Raw genomic sequence first — 23,411 nt, 5'->3', positions numbered from 1 at the left:
GGTGTGTCTTAACATATATGTCTGGTTACTTCTAAGTAAGAAATACAGTGGGAAATAAATAAAGTAGGGGAGTAAAACTTCAAAAATTTTTAACAATACGATTAAGATTGATTGTTGTGAGTTTATGATAGTCTGTGTTTTAACTCCTGTTAAGATACAAATAATGGGGACACTTGGGTGGCTCAGTCGGTTAAGCGTCCCACCCTTGATGTCGGCTCAGGTCATGATCTCAGGGTTTTGGGGGTATGAACCTTGAGACGGGTTCTGTCGGGCTCTGCACTGATAGTTCAGAGCCTGCTTGAGATTCTCTTTCTCTCCCTCTCTCTCTGCCCCTCCCTTGCTCGCGCACACACGCACGTGCTCTCTCTCTTTCTCTCAAAATAAATAAATGTATCCATTCATTAGTTGATGGAACTGGAGGGTATTATGCTAAGTGAAATAAGTCAGTCAGAGAAAGACAGATATCGTATGTTTTCACTTGTATGTGGATCTTGAGAAACTTAACAGAAGACCGTGGGGGAAGGGAAAGGGGAAAAAATAGTTACAAACAGAGAGGGAGGGAGGCAAACCATAGGAGGACAAACTAAGGGTCGATGGGGGTTGGGGGAGAGGGGAAAGTGGTTGATGGGCATTGAGGAGGGCACTTGTTGGGATGGCACCCAACACTTGTTGGGTGTTGTATGTAAGGCAATGTGACAATAAATTACACTTAAAGAATAAAAATAAATAAATAAACTTTTAAAAAAGATACAAACAATGTTTGGAAAGTTAGTAGTTAAATCCTATCAATCAGTTTTACTTTGGTGTGAAAAAATATGTTTCTGTGACCATGGACAATTTTCTTAACCATTTTATATAAAATGGGGATAAGAGGCACCTGGATGGCCCAGTCAGTTGAGCGTTTGACTCTTGATTTTGGCTCAGGTCACTATCTCATGGTCATGAGATGGAGCCCCACATCGAGCCCCACGTGGGGCTCCACACTGAGTATGGAGCCTGCTTAAGATCCTCTCTCCCCCTCTCCCTTTGCAGCCCCCTCAAAAAATGGGGATAAAAATAGCTCCTACCTCATAAGAGCCTTGTGAGGGTTAAAATAATTAAGATGGTAAAATACTTAGAACCGTGTCCCAGGGACTGCTCCATACACAGCCGCATGTAGCATTGGGAAGCGTGGTGGTTTATTGTCTTATTTTATATGTGGGAGCTCATCCTACACGTAGTGGTCGTCACCTTGGATTTTCACTCAACACTAACTGCAGATTCTATCTGTACTGATGCATATACTATCTACAGGGAATCTAAGATGCACCCCAATGTGAAAGATGTTATGATGTGAAGCTGCAAACAGGTGATCCCCATTATTCACAGATTCCGTATTTGTGAACTCGCCTACTCACTAAAATGTATTTGTAACCCTGAAATCGATACTCACAGTGAAATCAACACAGGCTCAGTCATGAAAAATTTGAGTCGCCCGATGTGCGCACTGCCAGCTGAGGTGGCCTCCTTGTTTCAGTTCTCAGACAGTACACAACTGTCCTTTTTGAGGTCTATTTGGTGCCTCGTTTTTCGATTTTTGGGCTTTTTTTTGTGTGGGTGATTTTGCTGTTTAACACGGCCCCGAGCAGAATGCCGAAGTGCTAGCGTTTGCTGATGTGACGCGCTCAGTGATGTGCGTCTAGTGCTTCTGGGTGCAAGCAGGCAGCAGGCGCCTTACAGGTGAAAGTGCGCTAGATACACTTCGGGCTCTGGCTTCAACAACAGTGCTGCTGGCTGTGAGCTCAGTGTTAATGAATCAACGTGTGTATCACATAAGGTGCCTCTAGACACATAGAACAGTTTATGTATTGATCAGTTAACAAAAATGTGGAGACTAGAGGCTTGTAGGAACCTAGCTCCCTATCTCCCCCAGGAGTCGTGGTTCAGTATTTGCAAATTCAGCATCCACCAGGACTTTATAGAACATAATCACTGAGAATAATGAGAATTGACTGTATATCTCAGATCTGATCAAATATGTTAGATCTGTTTTATTCCCTTCAATTGCTTTATCTATCGGTCCTATGATTCTTCCTCATTGTATTTAGCCATTTCCCCATCAGCCGTCATTTGCACAGTTCCCAGATTTTCACTTGCATTGACGCTGGGATGCATATTCTCAGATACATCTCCTTGAGCACAAGTGCGGTGGTTTTGCTAGGACTGGATCCTAGTTTGAAGAGACGTGGCCTAATTGCCTTGCAAGCTGGTTCACACCAGCAATGCATGAGAGTAAAAAACCTCAGTGCTCGGGATTATCAAAATGGTTAAGTTTTGACAGCCTTATGAGTGGAAAATCATCCTGTTTTTAAAATGCATTTGCTGTGCACTGTTCTCTTTCTTTCCTAGACTGCTGGAGCCCAACTACCCACAGGCATGGCAGGGGGCGGGGGGCATTCCTGAAGAACTTTCAGTGTGTCCCTCTCTGTAATGAAGGAAGTCTCAAGTTTGGAAACCAGCCACACACCAGTTATCCACTGGTGTGAGGCCCAGGTGATGACCGGTGCCCATCTTCCCATCTGGACCCTGGCAGACAATACAAGGGGGCAGGAGATGTGAGGCAGAGGAAATAGCTGTTGGGCAGCAGGCAGCACAGTGTTGAAGAGGGCGGCTTCTAGAAGCAGACTGCCTGAATGCTCAGCTTCACAACTTAGTATGACTTTGTAGGAATTACTTAATTTCCTTAAACTCCACTTCCTTCGGCTGTCAAATGGGGAAATTAAAAGAGGCTTGTTTTGCCCGTGTGCCGTAAAAGAATTAGAACCAGGAGACTGTGACTTGGTATAATGGAAAGCGTACCAGATAAGAAGCCAGAAGACTTGGATTCCGGTTCTGCTCTGCCTTGATCAAGGGAGGGAAGCTCAGGTAAGTTGGGTAGCCCTTTCAGACCTGTTTCTTTACCTGTAGAATAAAGTCATGAATGGTGTCTAGGGACCCTTAGTACAGACACTTATTATTTTGTCTGGGTAGCACCACCCCCCATGCCACCTTTTCTACAAACTGCCCTTCCTTCTCACTTCAAATGCATGGGACCTGTAGGAGCTGCCCATGTGTTGGAATGAGGCAGCCCCGCTCCTGGATGCCACGGACCAGCACAGGGTGTGACCATCAGAGTCCTTTCCTGGTATCCAGGAGCTAGAACTGAGGGAAGAGAGGCTTAAACCAAGGGCAGGTACCTGTCGGGGGCTGACAGGGTGCATGCTTTCTGCCCATGGAACAGAGAGGAACGGGAGGCAGAAGGAGAAGGTGGAGAGAAAGTGGGACTGTCATTCGTTACTCTTCCACTTATTTCCACGGGGTAATATGATACGACCCCTCCCCCTTAAAAGCTAGTTCAAATGGAACTTCGGTTACTTTCAAGCAAAACAATCTCAAATCTTTTTACTAAGATAAAGTAAAAATTTTCCGTGTGTAAAATTTTACGGATGAGTGATTGGTGTTCCCAAAAGCAATGGGGTCCTCCCACCCCTGCCATCCCGTGGGACCGGCCTCTGTGGTGTGCTGAAGGGGAGGTGACTGTCCTGCCTCCTCCACTGGCCAGCAGCAGACGCATTTCTCAGAAGGCCTGGTAGGTTGTAACTGGGTCAAGGCCTTGTACTCTGGGGAAGCAATCACTCATCAGCAGACTAGGTCACTGGCAAGACTGGATTAAAAAAAAATTTTTTTAATGTTTATTTATTTTTGAGAGGCAGAGAGAGAGAGACAGAGCGTGAGTGGGGGAGGGCAGAGAGAGAGGGAGACACAGAATCCAAAGCAGGCTCCAGGCTCTGAGCTGTCAGCACAAAGTCCAACGCAGGGCTCAAACCCACAGACCATGAGATCATGACCTGAGCCAAAGTTGGACGCTTAACCGACTGAGCCACCCAGGACTGGATTTTTTTTTTTTTTTTTTAACTAGGAAATATGAATGTGCATAAATGCCTATTAACAGATGCATAAATGATCGAAGGAATTGTAGGGCTGCCTGGGGGTCTAGAAAGAAACAATTACTGGGTACGTAGAGTCAGCATTTGTTGAAATCCATCTGGCCTCCCGCTTAACACCAGAGCCCCAAAGGGCTGTAATAAAAAGTGTAGACTTCGCCCAGGCTGGTGGATGAAAGGTGTGTCTTAGGAACGCTATTAGAGCCTTAATTTGTGCCTGGCCTGGGCGGGGTGGGGCTGTTAGGGTAGGAACTGCCAGCCTCTAGGCTCCAAATACCCGGCTTGGCTGATACAACAGGTAGCAAGAGGTTACTTAAAATCAGCCCCGCCCAGGTTACAATGAGTCATCAGAAAGCTCAGGATAGACCTGCATTTTTCAGCGCCTAAATTCAGTGTCCTCTCTCCCTGGGTGGCAAAAATGGCAGAGCCCAGGGTGTGTAGGTTTTGGTCGTCTTGTAGACAGGGCCTCAATTCACAGGCTACCTGGTCTCCAAGTTTCTCTGGTGCCCTCAGGGGTGGCCTGAGAATGGAACCTCAGCGGCCTCCGCCTTGCTGTGGCTGGTGTGGGAATTCACCGCCGGCAGATAAAAGCCGCTGCTGTGCCCAAGTTCATGTCCACACAGGCAGTGACAGCCAGAGCCAGGTCTCCCACTCAAGGGCAGCCTGGCTCCAGAGCCTAATCTCTTCCTAGTTTGACAATAAAGGACCAGCTCTGACCACACAGGAAGACTGCCTGTCTCCTCCGACCCGATCCGCAGATAAGCAGAGCTTGTCAGCTCTGCTCGAAGCACAGGAGCCCCAGCCCTTCTTCCCTCTGAAATCTTGTCCCTAGTTGCACCATGGCCTCCACTTTCCTGCCTACCCCTTCGTCAGCATTTTTCAAACGTGGGTCGTGTCTCTTTAGCAGGTTATAAAACTAAGAGAGAATCTGGACTAGTTCTTTGCTGCTGCTGCTGTTACTGTTGTTTTAATGAAATGGAACAATCAAGTGAAAATATCTTTCCTTTCCTGGCTTACCGCCGTCACCCACCTCACTCCCCTCAGTTAGCCAGGAAACTCCTATTCATCTTTCAAGTTTTTGTAGCACCTAATGGTCAAGATGTGGACACTGAGCCAGAATGCCTGGGCTCACATCTCAACGCTACCACAGTGCTGTGTGACCTTGGATAAGTCATTGAACCTCTGTGGGTCTTAGTTTTCCCTTCTGTAAAATGAGAATTGTAAAAGTACCTACTTCACAGGTTTCTTGTGTGAATAAAATGAATTAATGTAGGCTAATAGCTCAAAACAGTGCATGAACATATTAATGTCAATAGATGGTAATGATTAGGGGCACCTGGGTGGTTCAGTTGGTTAAGCGTCTGACTTCGGCTCAGGTCGTGATCTCATGGTTCATAAGTTCCAGCCCCGCATCGGGCTCTGTGCTGACAGCTTAGAGCCTGGAGTCTGCTTTGGATTCTGTCTCCCTCTCTCTCTGCCCCTCCCCCACGCATTCTCCTCCCCCCCTCAAAAATAAATAAAACAGTTAAAAATTTTTAAATAAGTACATAAATAAATAAATGGCAATGATGATTATTATTATCTCCTTTTTAAAGCTTTCTAGAAGCTCCTAGGGAGACCCAGGTATTCTCTGACCAGAGTTCCCTCAGTCCCTGGTGCCTCTCCAAGGCCTCTGAGGTGCACATTTTGGAGAGCCAACATCCCACTTCTCTGTGATGAGAGCATCTTTCTACCAGCCTGGAACCCTCAGGCCTGGCACGTGGAGGGTAGGGTAAGAGCTTGGGCCAGAGAAACTGCAAACTGAATCTCCGATCCTGCTATCTGAAGTTGCTTATCCTTTCTAAGCCTCAGTTTCCACTTCTGTAAGATGAGAATAATAATAGCATCTGCCTCATAAGCTTGTTGTAAGTATTAAATGAAGAACATATGGAAAGTACCTAGCCCAGGACAAGCGGATTTGCTAGGTATCATATAGGTGGCAGGTGGGGACATTGAGACTCAAGTCTGCTCTTCCCCTACCCTACAAAGCTTCCTATAAATTCTGGGGTGAATGTCAACCTCAAAGTTGGTTTACTCAGCATGGCTGGACTGTGGAGGTGGCCACCAGAAAATGGTTTACCTTAAAAGAGGAATCTATAACCCCTGGCGTGCAGAGGAGTGAAATGAGCAAGAGCTTCGGAAGGAGAACCCACTACCTGCTGGCTATATGTTCTCAGGGAATTCACATAAGCAGTTACTAAGGTGTGAAGAGGGGAGGGATGGTATTGTGTTGCCTCCCCCAGATTTTTGTGAGGATCAAATATAAAAACAGAAGAGTAAGTGCTTTATAAATATTAGTTATTGAAATCTTTACTGCACAGTTGATAAAGAGGCCTCAGGACCTCCTCAACCTGTCAAGACGGTTGACAGGTCTGCTCAGCAGAACCCTGCCACGTGGTGGGAGAGAAACTGGTCTCCTCCGGGCAGGCAGGGGGCCTGGGTTCTTGGGCCACACCAACGAACGAATGGCATAATCCCAATATTTTCTTAAAAGCTTCCAGATTACAACAAAGTGCGGGGCAGAGGATCCAAACTGCCTTTTAATTTTGCTGCCTGACCATAAAGCACACAGAAAAGGTCCTTATTCACACAAGTCCACATCCTTAGCCTCATATCGCCTTTCCATTTCCTGATAAATCCAGAGCGCTTATAAAAGAACTCCATTGACATTTTCCAAGACAAATGAATAAACCCATCAATACTGTCATGGAACCAATTTCTTTTTTAATATTTCCAGGAAAAGGGGAACATAAATTCTGCAGAAGTCATTTAAAGTCATAAACCTTAAAATGTTTGCAGCGCGTTCTTCTGGTTGAAGTTTTACCGGGCAACCTGGGCCATGGCACCCATTGACACGGCCCTTCTGCGTGCCAGGCCAAACGGCACTTTTGAAAACTCTCCAAGAGACATTGCAGAGAAAAAGGTTCTTTTTTCCTTCATGGCATTGATTTTTTTAAGTACATCTTTTGACTTGAGAGTCAAGAAAACGATGGAGTCTCTGCTTTTTTGAGGTTAGTTCTCAGCAGGGGATTAAAAAAAAAACCAACACATCAAAACACACCATCTTTCCTCCCTGAGGCTTCAGCGGGAGGAGTGGGGGTCCCAAGGCTGTGTAAGAGTCTGAGAAAAGAGTCCTCAGAGCCCCTGGTCTTGGGGAGCTGGAGATGAGTCTGGTCCTAAGCTCATTCTCCACACATACTCATACTTTGGAACACTAGTTATTTCCAAATAGGTTTTTTCCTTTTGCTTTCCCATCAAAAAAGCGTGACAGTTGGAGGGGACAGGGACAGATGGATAAGGGCAAGGTAACACCAGACACTGTTTACCAGGTCAGGAGGCACGTCTCCAGTTTCCAAGGACTAGAGAGGAGGCTGGGTGGCCCCCTGAGCCCCTGCCCCCCTGGAGGAAGAAAGGACAAGCAGCCAGCTGCAGAAGCAGGAAACTGGGGAGAGGGCAAGCGGACCTGCTCTTGAAAGCTGAGGCAGGAGCCCTGGGCGCAGGTAACTGAGCGCAGGCTGGCAAGCAAGGGAGAGAGAAGCCTTGTGGAGAGGAGGGTCAGAAAGCAAGAGAGGGCAGAGGACCCCTGAAGCAGAAGGCAGCTCAAGGATGTGGGCAGGTATCCCCCTTACAGAAGGAGGGGACCAAATCTCAGCCCTCCCCGTGCACTGGGCCTCTTCGAAGAGAAAAATCTCCACCACTAGCACCACCATGGGGCAATAATGCTTGGTATTCGGCCCCATCCAAGGAGACATTATGGAATTTTTTTGCCCTCCCGTCCCCATGTCTACTCCAACTCATGAATTCTAGCTTAAGGAACGCCAGGGCAGTCCAATGTGTTGGAGAAAAGCTTTGCCCATCTACTTGTACTCATTCTGCTGTCTGAGTTCAAACGTCCCTTCCCCCAGAGGATTCTCCCTGGGCACCCTGGTCTAGGTTGGGTCCTGCCCTGAATTCTTCCTCTATGATACTGTTATAACTGCAGTTACTTACTTATCTGCATCATTACAGCCTCACTATCTGTCTCCTTGGCCAGAGTGTAACTCCAGGAGAATGCCATGTCTATCCTGGCCTTTGCTGAACACCCCTTGCCAACACAGTACCTGGGACAAGGTAGCACAGAAACAACTAGATGAAAAAAGGAATCCTCATGATTTCCCCTGGAAGAGCCCCAGAGGAGCAGGACTTACTGCACAACTTGTTCTGGAACACCGAGGTCAGCGACTCCATCTGGCTGAAGTTGGCCACCAGGAAGACGTGGTCCTCATGGGGCTCGCTCCCGATGGCCTTCAGTGTGTTGAGGTCCACCTGGCCCACACCAATGGCAAAGATCAGGATGCCCGTGTCCCGTGCCTTTGCAGCCACCTCGGCCACGGAGTCCTGCGGCCTCCCGTCGGTCACGATCATTATGACCCGCAGCACATTCTCCCTCAGCGGCCGGGCCCCCTCTGCTTCTGAGAATGCGATATTCAGGGCATACTGGATGGCCAGCCCCGTCATGGTGCCCGTGGACAGGTGCCTCATCCTCTTGACCGCACGCTCCACTTCAGACTTCCTCTTGAAGGTCTTGAGGGAGAACTCGTTCTTGACGGTGCTGCCATACTGCAGCAAGCCCACTCGGGTGACGTCAGGGCCAATGTCCAAGAATTGCAAGATGTCCACGATGAACTCCTTGACTTTTGCATAGTCGTGGGTGTTGACGCTGCGGGAGCTGTCGATGATGAAGACCAGGTCTGCCCGCTTATTCTCACAGGAGCTCTCTGGGGAAAAGAGGAGAGGTCAGATCCATTAGAAGAGTGCTAAGGCCCAGGGCAGCCTGGCTGTTGTTGGAAATCCTAGGGCTGGAGGTCACCTTCCAGACTTCCAATCTCCACGGGCTTTTCTTCCCTGCCCGGGGAAGCTGTAAGGGTAAAAAAAATTGTGCATGACTGTGTGATCATGAGTATTGGCTACAAAGATACTATTTATTTTTGCAAGATAAATGGACACTTCAGTTTCTAGAAAGCCATCAATACAGTTTTTAGGTGGGCACACACCTGAGCGGGGCCGAAATGATTTTATTATTTACTGCATGCCACATAAGCCTGGCTGGATACTGCAGGGAATATGCAATAAGCCTAGGATGGGACCACCGTCAAGGAGCTTACGATCCACCTCGGGAACTTAACTAACGGAACAAATGAAAGAATAATTACGCGGTGCCGACACTAGATGTTCAGAGAACGGAGATGTTAGGGGGCTGGGGTCAAGGAGATAGGACGTGAACTGGTCTCATGCGGCGTTCGCATCCAGAGGAGGAACACATGGAGGCACACACGTGAACAGAAGCCGACGATGGCACGAGGGTGGTGGAAATGGAGTGAGCGGTGAAGGGCTGCTAGGAGGTGCAGAGAGGAACGGAGTTGGAGAGTAACCCCGAGCCAGCTACGAAAGGCCTGGGAAATGTGCACCTGATGCCACCGGTGATGAGCACAGTATATTAACATCACACCACGTAACTCAGCTCACCTGTAGGGAGGTTACATAATAACAAGCCAATGAGGGTGGCAGTGGTTTGCAAGGTGGTTGATGCCGACCATTGCCGTACTGGTTGAGAGGGGGCCTCCACCTCAATGAGGTGAGCAGGTGCTGAAGCTGGAGAAGGGACTGACCGAGAGACAAAGGACACAGTTAACGGGAAAAAGGCAAATGTTAAGTCTCTCCCTCACCCCCACCATACTTGTTCCAGAAACCCCCAAACAAGGAGGCTAGAAGAGGTTTGAGTCTGTGGGTGAAACTCATCACATCCTGGGAAGAGGCTGATAGGGGATGAGATGAGAGGCCTCCTCCCTCAGAGGGTGGAGGAATTTCTCCGATGTTCTGAGCTACTGCCTCCAGCCAAAGGGGGGGTGCCTCCTCCCCTTCCCGGACTCTGTTGCTAAATCCAGATTTGACAGGGATTAGAAGAGGGATCCCAAATGCTTGCCCTAAATCCCAATCACCACAGCTGCAAGAAAGAGAGAGGAAGCCAAATATGAAACAGTGAACCCAGTCATCGAGATGAAAAGTGGAAAGGCCCATGAGGTCATCCTGTCCAGGCCGGCTTGCCAGGCTGTGACTTGCCCCGAGCTCCTGCACACACACCTCGTCCACCGCGTGGCCTCACAAGTCTTCCGATCTGGGGGCAAGGAAGCACCCCCAAACCACAGCCTCCTGGCAGGAGACCAACCTTGTGCTGCACCCACACATAAAGCCGGGGCTGTGTGAATTCAAAATGTGTTTCTCAAACCAGAGGCCCCAGAAACTGCCTTCAAGGACTCTGGGAGAAAGATCAATATAAAACCTGACGTTTGTGGGATGTTTTAAAATCTATTTTCCAGAGTGCATTCTTCTCTATGGTCTCATTTGATTTTCAGAACAAGCTCTTAAGGGGAAAGACTAGTGTCATATCCATTTGGATACACAAGAAAATGGAGGCACTGAAAGTTTGAAAATTGCTTATAATACAGAAAAAAAACCTATATGGAGACAATACCAACACCCACAGCATTAGGTGGTAGCTAGAACTCAAGAAACTGATGCTGGTGAAGAGTGTAGCCTTGGGTCCTGTGTGTGGGAACCCCCTTATCTGCCCACACCGCCCCCATTTGTCTCCTGCTGGGCCCAGGCTGGGGAGAAGGCCGCTGTTCCTGCGCACAGGCACCTGCCCTATGAGGCAAGGGGCTGAAATCTTGAACCCCAGGGGCTGTGTCCACCCCGAGAAGCAGCTGGAAGGGCTGCCTCTTGTAATTTTCACAAAGGTGCCGATGGTCTAGCATACAGCCCTGGGTCGGAGCCGTGGACGACAGACCCGCAGGTCCCAGGACAGAAGACAAGGGCCAGGACCCAGGCTGGCCCCTCTCCAGGAGCCACCCGCACCCCACCCTTGATGTCTGAACTCACTGCAGGGAGAATGTGACCCAGTGACCTCCGCCTGCTGGGGAGAACTGCAACCAGGCTCAGACCCTGCCATGGAGGAAGATATTAAGGAAAGCCTTCTTGGGAGGGAGAGAGGAGACAGCAGACTGGCTTCCTGAGAACTCTTCCTCGGGAGATTTTTGGAAGCAGGAGGTCCTCTGGGGTTGGGATCTTTGCTGTGGGTCTTAGTCATGGTGTCAACATCCCATCAAGCATCACAGTCAATTTAAAGGGAAGCCTGGAAGTTCCATGGGGAATTATGTGCTAAACTGGATTAGCTCCCGTCAAAACAAATGTGTAGTTTCCACAACGCCTGGGCATTTACAAAAACACCACACAGGTTCGAAATATTGTGGGAGGTGCCAAGGGAGCTGTGGCTGTGAGCTGAAAGCCAGTCCTGGCGGCCCGAGTGACCGAGTGCTCCTCAGGAGAACTCCTCAGGTCCCTTAGGGGTTGAGGACCACAGTCTTTCAGCTTGTCCCTGAGAAGGCCAGTCCGGTGGTTCTCAAACTTGAGGTACCTCCCAATCGTCTCAAGGATTGTTCAAAACTAAGATCGGTGGGCCACACCTCCAGAATTTCTGATTCTGTAGATCTAGAGTGACACCTGAAAATCTGCATTTCTAGATAGTTCCCAGGCAAAATTGATGCTGCTGGCCCAGGGACCACACTGTGAGAACCCCTAGTTTAGGTACTAGAGGGATCTCTGGAGAAACAAAGTTCTGGCAAGTCTGGACCTCACCATCTCACCATGAATTCCCCCAAGTGGGAAACAGTTGCATTCATCTGCCTAACCATGCAGGTGGGAACCGAGTAAGTCTTCGGTCAACATTTGCAGAGTTCAATGGAATTCTGGGTGGTGGAGCAAGGTTTCAGGTGAAAGGGATTGAGCCACAGCCGTCAGTTCAAGGAGGTGGATGAAAACCACAAAGTCAGGAAGGTCTAGAGCAAGTGTAGATTCTGCTAATAGAGACATAGATTCTAGACCCAAATCTTGCCATTTTGTGAGGAAGCATAGCCACTTTGGAACTTTGGTTCATAGACTCATAGACTAATAAACTCTTAGAGCTGGAGGGATCGAAATAAAGTCCAAGTCACTCACTTTACAGAAGGGGAAACTGAGGCTTAGAAATGTGATTCCACCTCTGTGAGGCCTTATGGCTCGTTAGGGTCAGACCTGGAACTATACTAATGGCTCTTCCTCTACCTCATGGTGGACACCTTGGAAATTCTCAATACAGCTGGCATTACAATATGAGCTTTGTAGATGCTGGGGACATTCTGAAATATTTGCTGTGAAGAACCCCACAGCTTTTCCATGTGGGACTGCTAAGAGGTGTTTCTAGACTCTCCTCTGTGTGTTCCCTTCACATACAGGTTCTGATAAATGACATCCCTGTGTCCCTAGCCTGGGAGAAGAGCGTGCAATCTTCCTTCTGGCCCCTCATGACGGACCTTCAACAGCACTGGATGAGGGTCTTTGGGCACATCATAAAATGTCATCCCTTGAACCACAAAGTTGACAGTCTGGACCTTGTCACCAGCACTTCAGTACAGTCAGCTTGTCTTCAAAGCCCCCAAAGTTGGGGAAACTAGTGCCTCTTACCCTTGAACCTGAGCCAGGACAATTTTAAGCAACATTTCTACCCCAGCAGGATTATAGTTGCAACCTTGGAAGGATTTCCTCTCCTCAGGGTTGCAGACCCCTGACTAATTAGCCTCCCTTGCTCTGGCTAAATTCAATCATGGCCATGTAATTGTACAGTAAATATTTGGTGCCATCTGCCTGGGAAGATCAAAGCATGTTTGAGGAAGGAAAATATGTATCTACAATAAGGGTAAAATAATTTCATCCGGAGACTGAAAAGGAACTCTGAAATGCTTAGTGATACAACAGACAGTCCTATGACCTGAGTGTAAGCCCAGCCTCTGCCACCTTCTGTCCATGTGGTCTCGCGCCTCTCCTTATGCTCTCTGACCCTCACTCTCTTCTTCTCTGAAATGGTGACAATAATACCTGCCAGGGATGTTGTGAAACTCAGAAGAATATAGTAATAATTTATAGCTACTGTTTATTGAGCACTTAATGAGTACTGGGCCTTGTTCTGAATACTTTCCAGTTGTTGGCTTCTTTGTTCTTCACGAACACCTTAGGGAGTAGGTGCTGTTACTATCCCATTTTACAGGTGATGACAATGAGCCTAGAACGGCCAGATAACTAGCTCAGGGCCTCATATTTAGGAAGGAGGGGAGCCAGGATCTGAACCCATTTTGTCTGCCTCTGTACCCCACGCTCTTAACCGCCAAGCAATACTCAGGAAGGATTTTATTCTTTTAGACCTGTCACCCTCAGCATACTCAAGATACACCAGGACTGCACTGGCCCTTCCTTCCCTGGAATCACAGCCTGGAAGCTATGGCTCAAACTTGCCTGCCTCCTGCCAAGGGCTTCTCTCTGCTACATGCCTATTTGTCTTTTAAAAAATTGAATAAAATGATAAAACAGATGCTTGCCTCCCTGAATAGCAGTAGCCCAGTAAATCCGGCTGCTGGTCATTTCCATTCTCATTCATCTGACAAGTGCTTGTTGAGAGATCAGTAGGAGCAAGGCCCGGGGAAACTGCAGGATGGATGTGGGTGATGGAGGGCCGAGGGAAACTGCATCCCATAAGCGTTTGGTTTATGTGAATTGTGGTATATGGGCTGGTCAAAGAAAGACAGCTGGAGAGACAGACAGACCAAGAGAAAAGACTACCATGTGGGGTGCCTGGGTGTCTCAGTCAGTTGAGTGTCTGACTTCGGCTCAGGTCACGATCTCACGGTTAGTGAGTTCAAGCCCCGCATCGGGCTCCACACTGACGATGCGGAGCCTGCTTGGGATTCTCTCTCTCTCAAATATTAATTAAAAAAAAAAAAAAAAAAGACTATCATGTAACACAGCACCACAACCCTACCCAGTGTCATGCTCAATGAGTACATGTCCACAGATGCCTGAGACATGGCCCCTCAGGCCACCTCGTGTGGCTCTGTCACCTTGTGCCTCCTCCAGACTGTGACTAGTTCTTGGGACTTACAGGTGATTTCATGGATATTTCAGAGGCAGTTTAGACTATTTTTTATCCTATGCCCCCAAAGTGACTTAACCTGCAACTCCCCTGTATTTAGGGCACTTGATTGGGGCACGTGCTCCTTGGCTAGGGCTGCAAAGACCACGGTCAAGTCCCTCCGTCTCCAATTCCCTTATTAGTCAGTCGCCAGCTGCTGTATAACCCCTGCCAGACATCTGACAGTAAATGTTGATGAGCTACGGCCCTCTGTGAATCCATTATGCTCTACTCACAACCTCCTAAAGAATCCCTGGGGAATATCCTGAAAACTTGATTATATTCTATTAGGGAAACACCCTGGGCTTCTTGATGGCATCTAAAACATACTTTGGACTCATTAGCAAATCATTCCCCACTTGGTAAGATTTTCCAAACATTTTTCCAAATGCTGGGGCACTCACGGGTCTCTCAACACCACCACACATGATGCCGGGAGCAACTGCGAGTAAGCCAAACTACGGAGTCAGGACCAGAAGGGACTTCTGAGTGCTGGAATGATGAGTCAAAACTAACAAGATTAAATCTACTTGGTATAAATGGTAAGCCCTGCACGTAGGGCTCAAAAACCCAAGGGTATAAACCATAGGGAAAGAACATCTGCCTGTCAGCCAGTCACGTGATAAAATCTCAAGCCAGGATGGCAAATCCCAAGCTTTGCACGCCATCCCCCCGGCTTCCCAACCTGGCACCTGTGAGACCCCTAATCAATCGCAGACTCAGAATCAAAGCTCTGCCACAGGACAGCTCCTGGCTTGGCACCCAGAATTCCCTCCACCTGGTGTCTGGAGGGGGCTTGGGGAATGAAACCGATTTGCCAACCAGACCCTTTGCAATTGGGCCCTTAGATCCCACCCAACCATAATGCCCCAACCTTCTTCTTCTTCTTTTTTTTTTTTTTTAATGTTTATTTATTTCTGAGAGAGAGAGGGAGACAGAGTGCAAGTGGGGGAGGGGCAGAGAGAGAGGAAGACACAGAATCCAAAGCAGGCTCCAGGCTCTGAGCTGTCAGCACAGAGCCCAAAGCAGGGCTTGAACTCACGAACTGCAAGATCATGACCTGAGCTGAAGTCGGACGCCTAACCAACTGAGCCACCCAGGCACCACCCCCCACTCCCCACCACCCCAACCTTCTCATCAATGGCTTTCCTGGCCTGAGAGAATAGAGAGACTCTCCCGCAAATGGAACTTACTCTTCTCTTTACAGCAGAACTTCCCTATAAACGAATATTTTGGTGAGTTTCATTGATCAGAATCACAATAGCTAAACCTGGCAGCTGTAAATTCTCAGGATACTCTTTCATCAAAGCAATTTCTTCCAAAGCCACCACCTAAGGGTCACTGACAGCATGATCAATCATGTTCATGGGAGAGGTGCCTGGATGGTTCAATCGGTTGAGCGTCTGATTCTTGATTTCAGTTCAGGTCATGATCTCACAGTCCGTGGGGTCAAGCCCCACATCAGGCTCCACACTGACAGCACGGAGCCTGCTTGGGATTCTTTCTCTCCCTCTCTCTCTCTCTCTCTGTCCCTCCCTTGCTCTCTCTCTCTCTCAAACTAAACAAATAAACTTTAAAAAATAATCATGTTCATGGGAGAACGAACTAATGAAGGCTTTGGCCCAGCCCTCCCTACCCTATACCTTATCCCCTGACAATATTAGTCTGTAGTTTCCTACATCCTCTCTAGGCTGCCTCCTCAGCTTAAGACTCAACCCTGTGGGCACCTATTTCTGAAAACCTTTCTTTGATGCTCCCACCCCACCAGCCTAAATTAGGCCTTCCTCTGAGTCCTCGGGTACCTCCCCCAATTACCTCTGCTTGGACGTGTTCCCACCAGCATCTCACGCATGGAGCTACCCAGCCACATGCGGTATCTTCTATGAATCCCTGGTATCCACATAGTTCCAGGTATGATGCTCCATCATCTTTTTGATGCACATGTATGACTGGGAGGGGTGGAAGGACAGGGAAGAGAGAAGGTGCAGATAATCCTCCAGGAACTGGGAGCACTGGGAGCACTCAGTGGAGATATAAGAAAGAACCCCCACAGCAGTAACCTCAATGTCTTGATGACATCAGAAACACCTGGGGTGTGGGGGCCTCTGGGTGGCTCAGTCAGTTAAGCATCTGACTCTAGACTTCGGCTCAGTTCATGATCTCATGGTTCAGGGGTTCTAGCCCTGCTTCAGGCTCTGCATTGACAAGGTGGAGCCTACTTGCTATTCCCCCCCCCCTCAAAATAAATAAATAAACTTAAAAAAGAATAAACACCTGGGGTGTGTATTTAAAATGCCGAGCTCCAGGCAGCACCCTAGACCTAGTCAGTGAATTCACCCCAGGCAGTGAATCTGACTCTCTGGGGCTGGTGCCTGGGAATCTACACTTGTAATTCTTTCCGTTGATTCTTGAGACAAATCTGAGAGCTCCATCCCAAGGGGTATGTGAGCCAGAAAGATCATGTACCACTGAGCCAAGAGTCCAGAGGAGAAGACAGTATCAAGGAAGCCCTTTCCAAGACCGAGAGAGACCTTGTTAGTATGACAACCATACATCCTGGATTTTCCCATGTTCTCTTCTGATGTTGGATCATGTACGTGTCAGCTATGTCCTGGCTTTCAACTAGGTTCAGAAAATAAATAAGGCAGGCACCATTATTGCCCCCAGTGCTGACCCTTAGAGTCTGAATAACAAGTCCACTGGCATGGGGCAAAAGAGTGGTGTTGGGATAAGGATTTCAAACCCACGCCAGTCTGATGCTAAGACCTGCACTGTTAGCCCTTACTTCCCAGTACGTGAAGTGATGTAAAGAGTCTCCTATGAACAGGAAAATGTCCCAGAGAAGAGCCTTACCTAACTGCGGCTCCTGGTTGCCAATTAACACATTTTTCCCTCGATGAAATCTGGGGAGGACTGGAAGCAGAGACTGGATGAGCCCTGGGAGTTAAAGCTCAACTCAAGACACACTCCCCCAGGGTACATGTCTTCTTCACTCTCTACCCTGGGCCAGTGCCTTGCGGTGGGGGGCACCACTGTGCCTTAGCCCCAGGGATTCACCTGCTGCACGCATCCACGTCCAAAAGTGCCTTGTGCCTCACCTGGCAGTGCCGACACTAAGCACCATTTGTGACAACGTGCCATGATGTCATCCCACAAATACGAGACTTACTGGCCTGCAAACCCACAAAACAGCAAGACAGACCTGTGGGGTCACCACTGGGCTTTATTCATCTGTGTTCCACCACCCCCTGGCTCAGGGCTGGTAGACAGAGGGGAGAGAACTGAAGGCACTATGGGCAAAATACAGTGCTGGAGTTGTCGGTGTTGACAGGTAGAAGATGCAGTCCCTGGCCTCTGGGGGCTTACAGTCCAGGGGTTCGGTGAGACAAGCATACAGAAGCCTGTGGAATGACGCAGGGTAAGGTGAATCATTATCTGGTCATCCTAATCATGGCATAGGCTCAGCCAGAACAGCCCGTCCCTTGACCATAAAGAAGAGTCGCTAGAGACTGTAATTCTGAACAAGGAGGCACAAACAGCAAAAATATAGAGCAAATACGTGCTCTACCTCCTGGCCAACTACTGAAGAGAAGAGTAACAAGTACAGCCAGATGGAGTTGATTTCCACGGACTCCCCCCTTGGCTCCCATTCATCCTGCTTTGAATGCCTGGTTGGGGAGGAAAGAAGATGGAAGAGGGCTGAGGGAAGGGATGTTGTGGCTGGCCAAGCCCCCATCCTGCCAGAGCCCCTCCAGTTTTTTTCTCTGCTCTGTGTGTTCTTCTTCTCCTTTTTTTAAAACGTGTATTTATTTTTGAGAGAGAGAGAGAGAGAAAGAGAGAGAGAGCAGGAGAGGGGCAGAGAGAAGGGAGACACAGAATCCGAAGCAGGCTCCAGGCTCTGAGCTGTCGGCACAGAGCCCAACGTGGGGCTCGAACCCACGAACCACGAGATCATGACCTGAGCCAAAGTCAAAGGCTTAACCGACTGAGCCACCCAGGGGCCCCTTGTGTTCTTTATCACAGACCTGCTTGTTCCAATGAGCTGGGTAAAAAGTCGAGCCACCACATACCAAGTGCTTCTCTCAAGAACACCGGAGATACGGTCAGAACGTCAATCCTTATTCTGTTAAGGTCTTTCCAACACCCACAAGCTGAACCAAAGGTCCCGGGCAGCAGCTGGAATTTCACTACGGCCACGTTTGCTCTGTGTCTACCTTCCCCGGCTATTACCAGGGAGAACGTCTGCAGAGCAGACGGAGACGAGTGCACTGGGAGGGATGGGTGATGGGTGCTATCTGGCTGTGGAGATGCACACTGGTAAGCTTTTGTGCAAAATATACTCTCCAATGTCACAATGAGATTTTGCTGCTATTGTTCTTTTTTAAAGAAGGTTCTGGTGAATGAACTTGCATCTTTGGGTAGCAGTGAGGGATTCTGGATCGACACCAGCTCAAATTTCAGTCGTCCCTGCTGATTGTCATAAATTCCTTTAGGAACACAGCTCTCTCAGGCCCTCAGGGAGTGTGTACCAACGAGCTAGCAAAATGGAAAAGAAAAAAAAAAAGGAAAAGAAAGAAAGAAAAAACATGCCACATCACACCAGTCTCCTCTAGTAGCTGTTACATGAGCTGAAAGAAAAGACATCATATGAGGTTCAACAACTGTGGTTTCCAGAACCCTGGACAATTTTCTTTGCAAAGGAGCCAAAGAGAAAGCTGCCCCGGTTTAGCCCTGGAGAAAACAGTTTCCAATGAACTGAATGAATTTCCTTGCAAGGTAAAGCAGTTTGTTAAAGTTTCACTAAAAAAAAAAAAAAAAAAAAAAAAAGCCCCTCACATCTTCTCTGAGTTTGTCTTACAAACAGGCTTTCTCCCGGGGCTCCTGGGTGGCGCAGTCCGTTAAGTGTCCGACTTCAGCCAGGTCACGATCTCACGGTCCGTGAGTTCGAGCCCCGCGTCGGTCTCTGGGCTGATGGCTCGGAGCCTGGAGCCTGTTTCTGATTCTGTGTCTCCCTCTCTCTCTGCCCCTCCCCCGTTCATGCTCTGTCTCTCTCTGTCCCAAAAATAAATAAACGTTGAAAAAAAAAATTCATTCCTCTCCTTGACCCCTTCCTACTCCCTTGCTAAGATTTCAAGCAGAAAAGAGGTGCCCATGAGCTCCATGAGGGCAGATCCCACCCCACCAGGAAGGATTCCTTACTGAACTAAGTCAGTCATGGTTATCTTACTCTCCAGACTAGGTCATTGGAGTGGGCATTCAATCCAGTTTGAGCCAGTGAGGAGTAAGGGAAACTCTACTGAAATTTCCAGAAAAGGTTCTGGTCTCTGACAAAAGGAATGAACTGAGAAATGTAAAAGTCCTCTTTATTCTCTTCCTGACTTGACCATGATCATGGAAAAAAGTGACGTTTGGAGCTACGGCAATCACCTTGTGACTACAAGGCAAAAGCCCAAGGAAGGAAAGCCAATCTCCCGGGACAACACATCTAAAAGCTAGAAAGAACTCTGGCCTCAATGACAAAACAGAGCTGCTGCCACCAGCTGGGAATCACTGACCTCCAAACTTCTTGTGAGATATTTAAATCTCTTTTCATAAAACCACTGTTAGCTTAAGCCAACTGCAATTTACCTACTACCCAGAGAATTCACTACTGATACCGAGCTTGCTACAGAATAGCTGCTCAATAAAAATGTATTCTATGTATGAAGGGATGGATCTGATGGTACAAATTTTGCCATTTGAAAAAATAAAATTTATTAGACTATTTTGCTAAGTATGCATATTTTCTAAAATACTCATGTAGTCAATTCAATAGAGATTCTTCTCTAAGACCAATATCTGATTTAAGGTTTAAAATGGTTAAAAATGCTATTTTATATGTCAGTAGATGCTCAAATAAATAAATACAAATTAGTAATACTAATAATATTAATAAATGTCATCTCTCATTCATACATTCATTCATTCATTCATTCAGTACACGTTTAGTGGGAGGCTACTAGGCCAGATGCCTTAGACCCTGAGATGAAAAGACCTAATTCCTAGATTTAAAGATGTGACCATAGAGTGGGATCTGTTAATTCCATTTTGCAATGCACAAAGTGTTTTTTAATAATAAATTTTAAAATTGACAATAACAGCAACGAGCATTTACTGAATGTTTCCTCTGTGCCAGTCTCCATGCTAGCCCTTTGTCTGCATGGTCATTCCCACTTCTTATCATCCCCATTTTACAAGTGAGACAACTGCAGGTTAGGGTGGTTTTGTTACTTATTCATGGTCACACAGTGGAAAGCCAGAATTCACATTTAATAAAAGTTAGCTACTGTTATTTTTTTTTTTTAATTTTTTTTTTCAACGTTTATTTATTTTTGGGACGGAGAGAGACAGAGCATGAACGGGGGAGGGGCAGAGAGAGAGGGAGACACAGAATGGGAAACAGGCTCCAGGCTCTGAGCCATCAGCCCAGAGCCTGACGCGGGGCTCGAACTCACGGACCGCGAGATCGTGACCTGGCTGAAGTCGGACGCTTAACCGACTGCGCCACCCAGGCGCCCGCTACTGTTATTCTTAACACCAACTGACAAGAGTGGTGGCAGGTGTGGGAAGATTCAAGAGCCACAGTTGACTGCAAGCTCATAAGAAAATGGCACAAGGAGATTATCAGGAAAAAGGAAGCCATTTTGGGCTGTCTCTGCAGAGCTAGAGGCTCCTGATCCAGGAGTGACAGTTCAGGACACCATTCTGTATTTAAAGGAAACGTAGGCAGGGTTATTTCTCCCTCCTGAGCTCTAACCTGTAAACCAAACTAGCAGTTGAGCATCTCCAAGGGATGTCCCTTTGGATGCCCCTTAGACACTCCAACTGAACATGGAATTTGATCTCACACAAGGTACTCAATGTTTGTTGAGTGAATAAAAATTTAGTTGCTGTGGTTGTGTGTGGTAGTTTTAGGTTACAGCGGTTCGCATTCAGGGATTATGTCTGACTCGCCTGTGTCTGGGGCTGGCCTCAGCTTCAGTGGCTGGTTGGTTTATGGCTTGGTTCCAGCCCTGACTCAGTCTGACCACTGGCTGGGGCAAATGTCTACATGAGAAGAGACCATATGGCAGGAGGAGAAAAGAGCTCCCCTGAGCCCTGGGAGACTTGGTCTTAAGTCATAGGTGCTGCCGGTGAATCACTTCATCTCTGGGCTTTGGTTCCCTCATCCTGGTTCTTAACCTTTATTTGTACCAAGAACTTCCATGGCAGTCTGGTGAAACCCATGATCCCTTCTCGGAATAAACTTGTTAAATGCCTAACATAAAATGCAACACCCACTAGGATGGCTACTATTTAAAAAACGCAGTATACCAAGCGTTGGTAAGAATACAGAAAACTTGGAACCCTTGTGCATTGCTGGTGGGAATGTAAAATGGTGCAGCCACTGTGGAATACAGTTTGGCAGTTCTTCAAAAAGTTAAACAGAGAATTACCATATTTCTCAGCAATGTCATCCTTGGTATATATCCAAGAAAAATTGAAAGCAGAAGCTCAAATGGATACTCGCATGCCAATGATCATAGCAGCATTACTCATAGTAACCAAAAGGTAGAAACAACCCACGTCCATCAACAGACGAATGGATAAACAAAATGGGTATCTATATCTATATCTATATCTATATCTATATCTATAGATAGATATATGTATAATGGGTATCTATCTATCTGTATATATAATGGAATACTCTTGAGCCATAAAAATGTTTGGATACATGCTACAACACGGATGAACTTAAAAACATTATACTTAGTGAAAAAAGTCAGACACAAAAGTATGAAAATTACATCACTCCACTTAAATGAGGTATCTAGAGTAAGCAAGTTCATAGAGACAGGAAGTAAAAAAGAAGTCACTTGGGAAAGGGAGTCACTTCTTAATGGGTACTTTCTGATTGGGATGATGAAAAGTTCTGGACAGTGATGCTGGTTGCATAACAATGGGAATATACTCATTGAATTGTACACTTCAAAATGGTTTAAGATGGTTAATCTTATATGTACCTATTACCACAATAAACAAACGGATGAATAAATGCAACGGCTAAGAAAAGAGGTCAAGTATTTGAACTACAGTTATCAAGATATTTTAAAAGCTGGAGATATAGTAACAAATGTACTTTTTTTTTTATCAGAAATATTTATTTATTTATATGGTGCACTTAATAGGGTACTATTGCTATTGACATTTCTTTTTCTTTTTTTCCCCAATATATGAAGTTTATTGTCAAATTGGTTTCCATACAATACCCAGTGCTCATCCCAAAAGGTGCCCTCCTCAATACCCATCACCCACCCTCCCCTCCCTCCCATCCCCCATCAACCCTCAGTTTGTTCTCAGTTTTTAAGAGTCTCTTATGCTTTGGCTCTCTCCCACTCTAACCTCCTTTTTTTTTTCTTCCTTCCCCTCCCCCATGGGTTTCTGTTAAGTTTCTCAGGATCCACCTAAGAGTGAAAACATATGGTATCTGTCTTTCTCTGTATGGCTTATTTCACTTAGCATCACACTCTCCAGCTCCATCCACGTTGCTACAAAGGGCCATATTTCATTCTTTCTCATTGCCACGTAGTACTCCATTGTGTATATAAACCACAATTTCTTTATCCATTCATCAGTTGATGGACATTTAGGCTCTTTCCATAATTTGGCTATTGTCGAGAGTGCTGCTATAAACATTGGGGTACAAGTGCCCCTATGCATCAGTACTCCTGTATCCCTTGGGTAAATTCCTAGCAGTGCTATTGCTGGGTCATAGGGTAGGTCTATTTTTAATTTTCTGAGGAACCTCCACACTGTTTTCCAGAGCGGCTGCACCAATTTGCATTCCCACCAACAGTGCAAGAGGGTTCCCGTTTCTCCACATCCTCTCCAGCATCTATAGTCTCCTGATTTGTTCATTTTGGCCACTCTGACTGGCGTGAGGTGATATCTGAGTGTGTTTTTGATTTGTATTTCCCTGATAAGGAGCGACGCTGAACATCTTTTCATGTGCCTGTTGGCCATCCGGATGTCTTCTTTGGAGAAGTATCTATTCATGTTTTCTGCCCATTTCTTCACTGGGTTATTTGCTTTTCGGGTGTGGAGTTTGGTGAGCTCTTTATAGATTTTGGATACTAGCCCTTTGTCCGATATGTCATTTGCAAATATCTTTTCCCATTCCGTTGGTTGCCTTTTAGTTTTGTTGGTTGTTTCCTTTGCTGTGCAGAAGCTTTTTATCTTCATAAGGTCCCAGTAGTTCATTTTTGCTTTTAATTCCCTTGCCTTTGGGGATGTGTCGAGTAAGAGATTGCTACGGCTGAGGTCAGAGAGGTCTTTTCCTGCTTTCTCCTCTA

General features: G+C 47.0%; 1 protein-coding gene across 5 annotated transcripts in view; it reads right to left on the bottom strand.

Annotated features, from left to right (window-relative positions):
- Nucleotides 1-23,411, bottom strand: part of MATN2 (matrilin 2) — a 130,540-nt gene that overhangs the window by 80,814 nt on the left and 26,315 nt on the right. For all 5 annotated transcript variants that reach the window (XM_040494072.1, XM_040494074.1, XM_040494073.1 and 2 more), the window contains exon 3: nt 8,189-8,758. In XM_040494072.1, the coding sequence (XP_040350006.1) occupies nt 8,189-8,758 (570 nt within the window). The remainder of the gene's footprint in view (nt 1-8,188; nt 8,759-23,411) is intronic.

The sequence above is a fragment of the Herpailurus yagouaroundi genome, unplaced genomic scaffold (genome assembly GCF_014898765.1).
Source record: "Herpailurus yagouaroundi ecotype Mexico unplaced genomic scaffold, PumYag 186, whole genome shotgun sequence".
NCBI classification, from domain to species: domain Eukaryota; kingdom Metazoa; phylum Chordata; class Mammalia; order Carnivora; family Felidae; genus Herpailurus; species Herpailurus yagouaroundi.
Note: the sequence above shows the minus strand (reverse complement) of the source record. Positions and strands in the feature narration are given on the sequence as shown.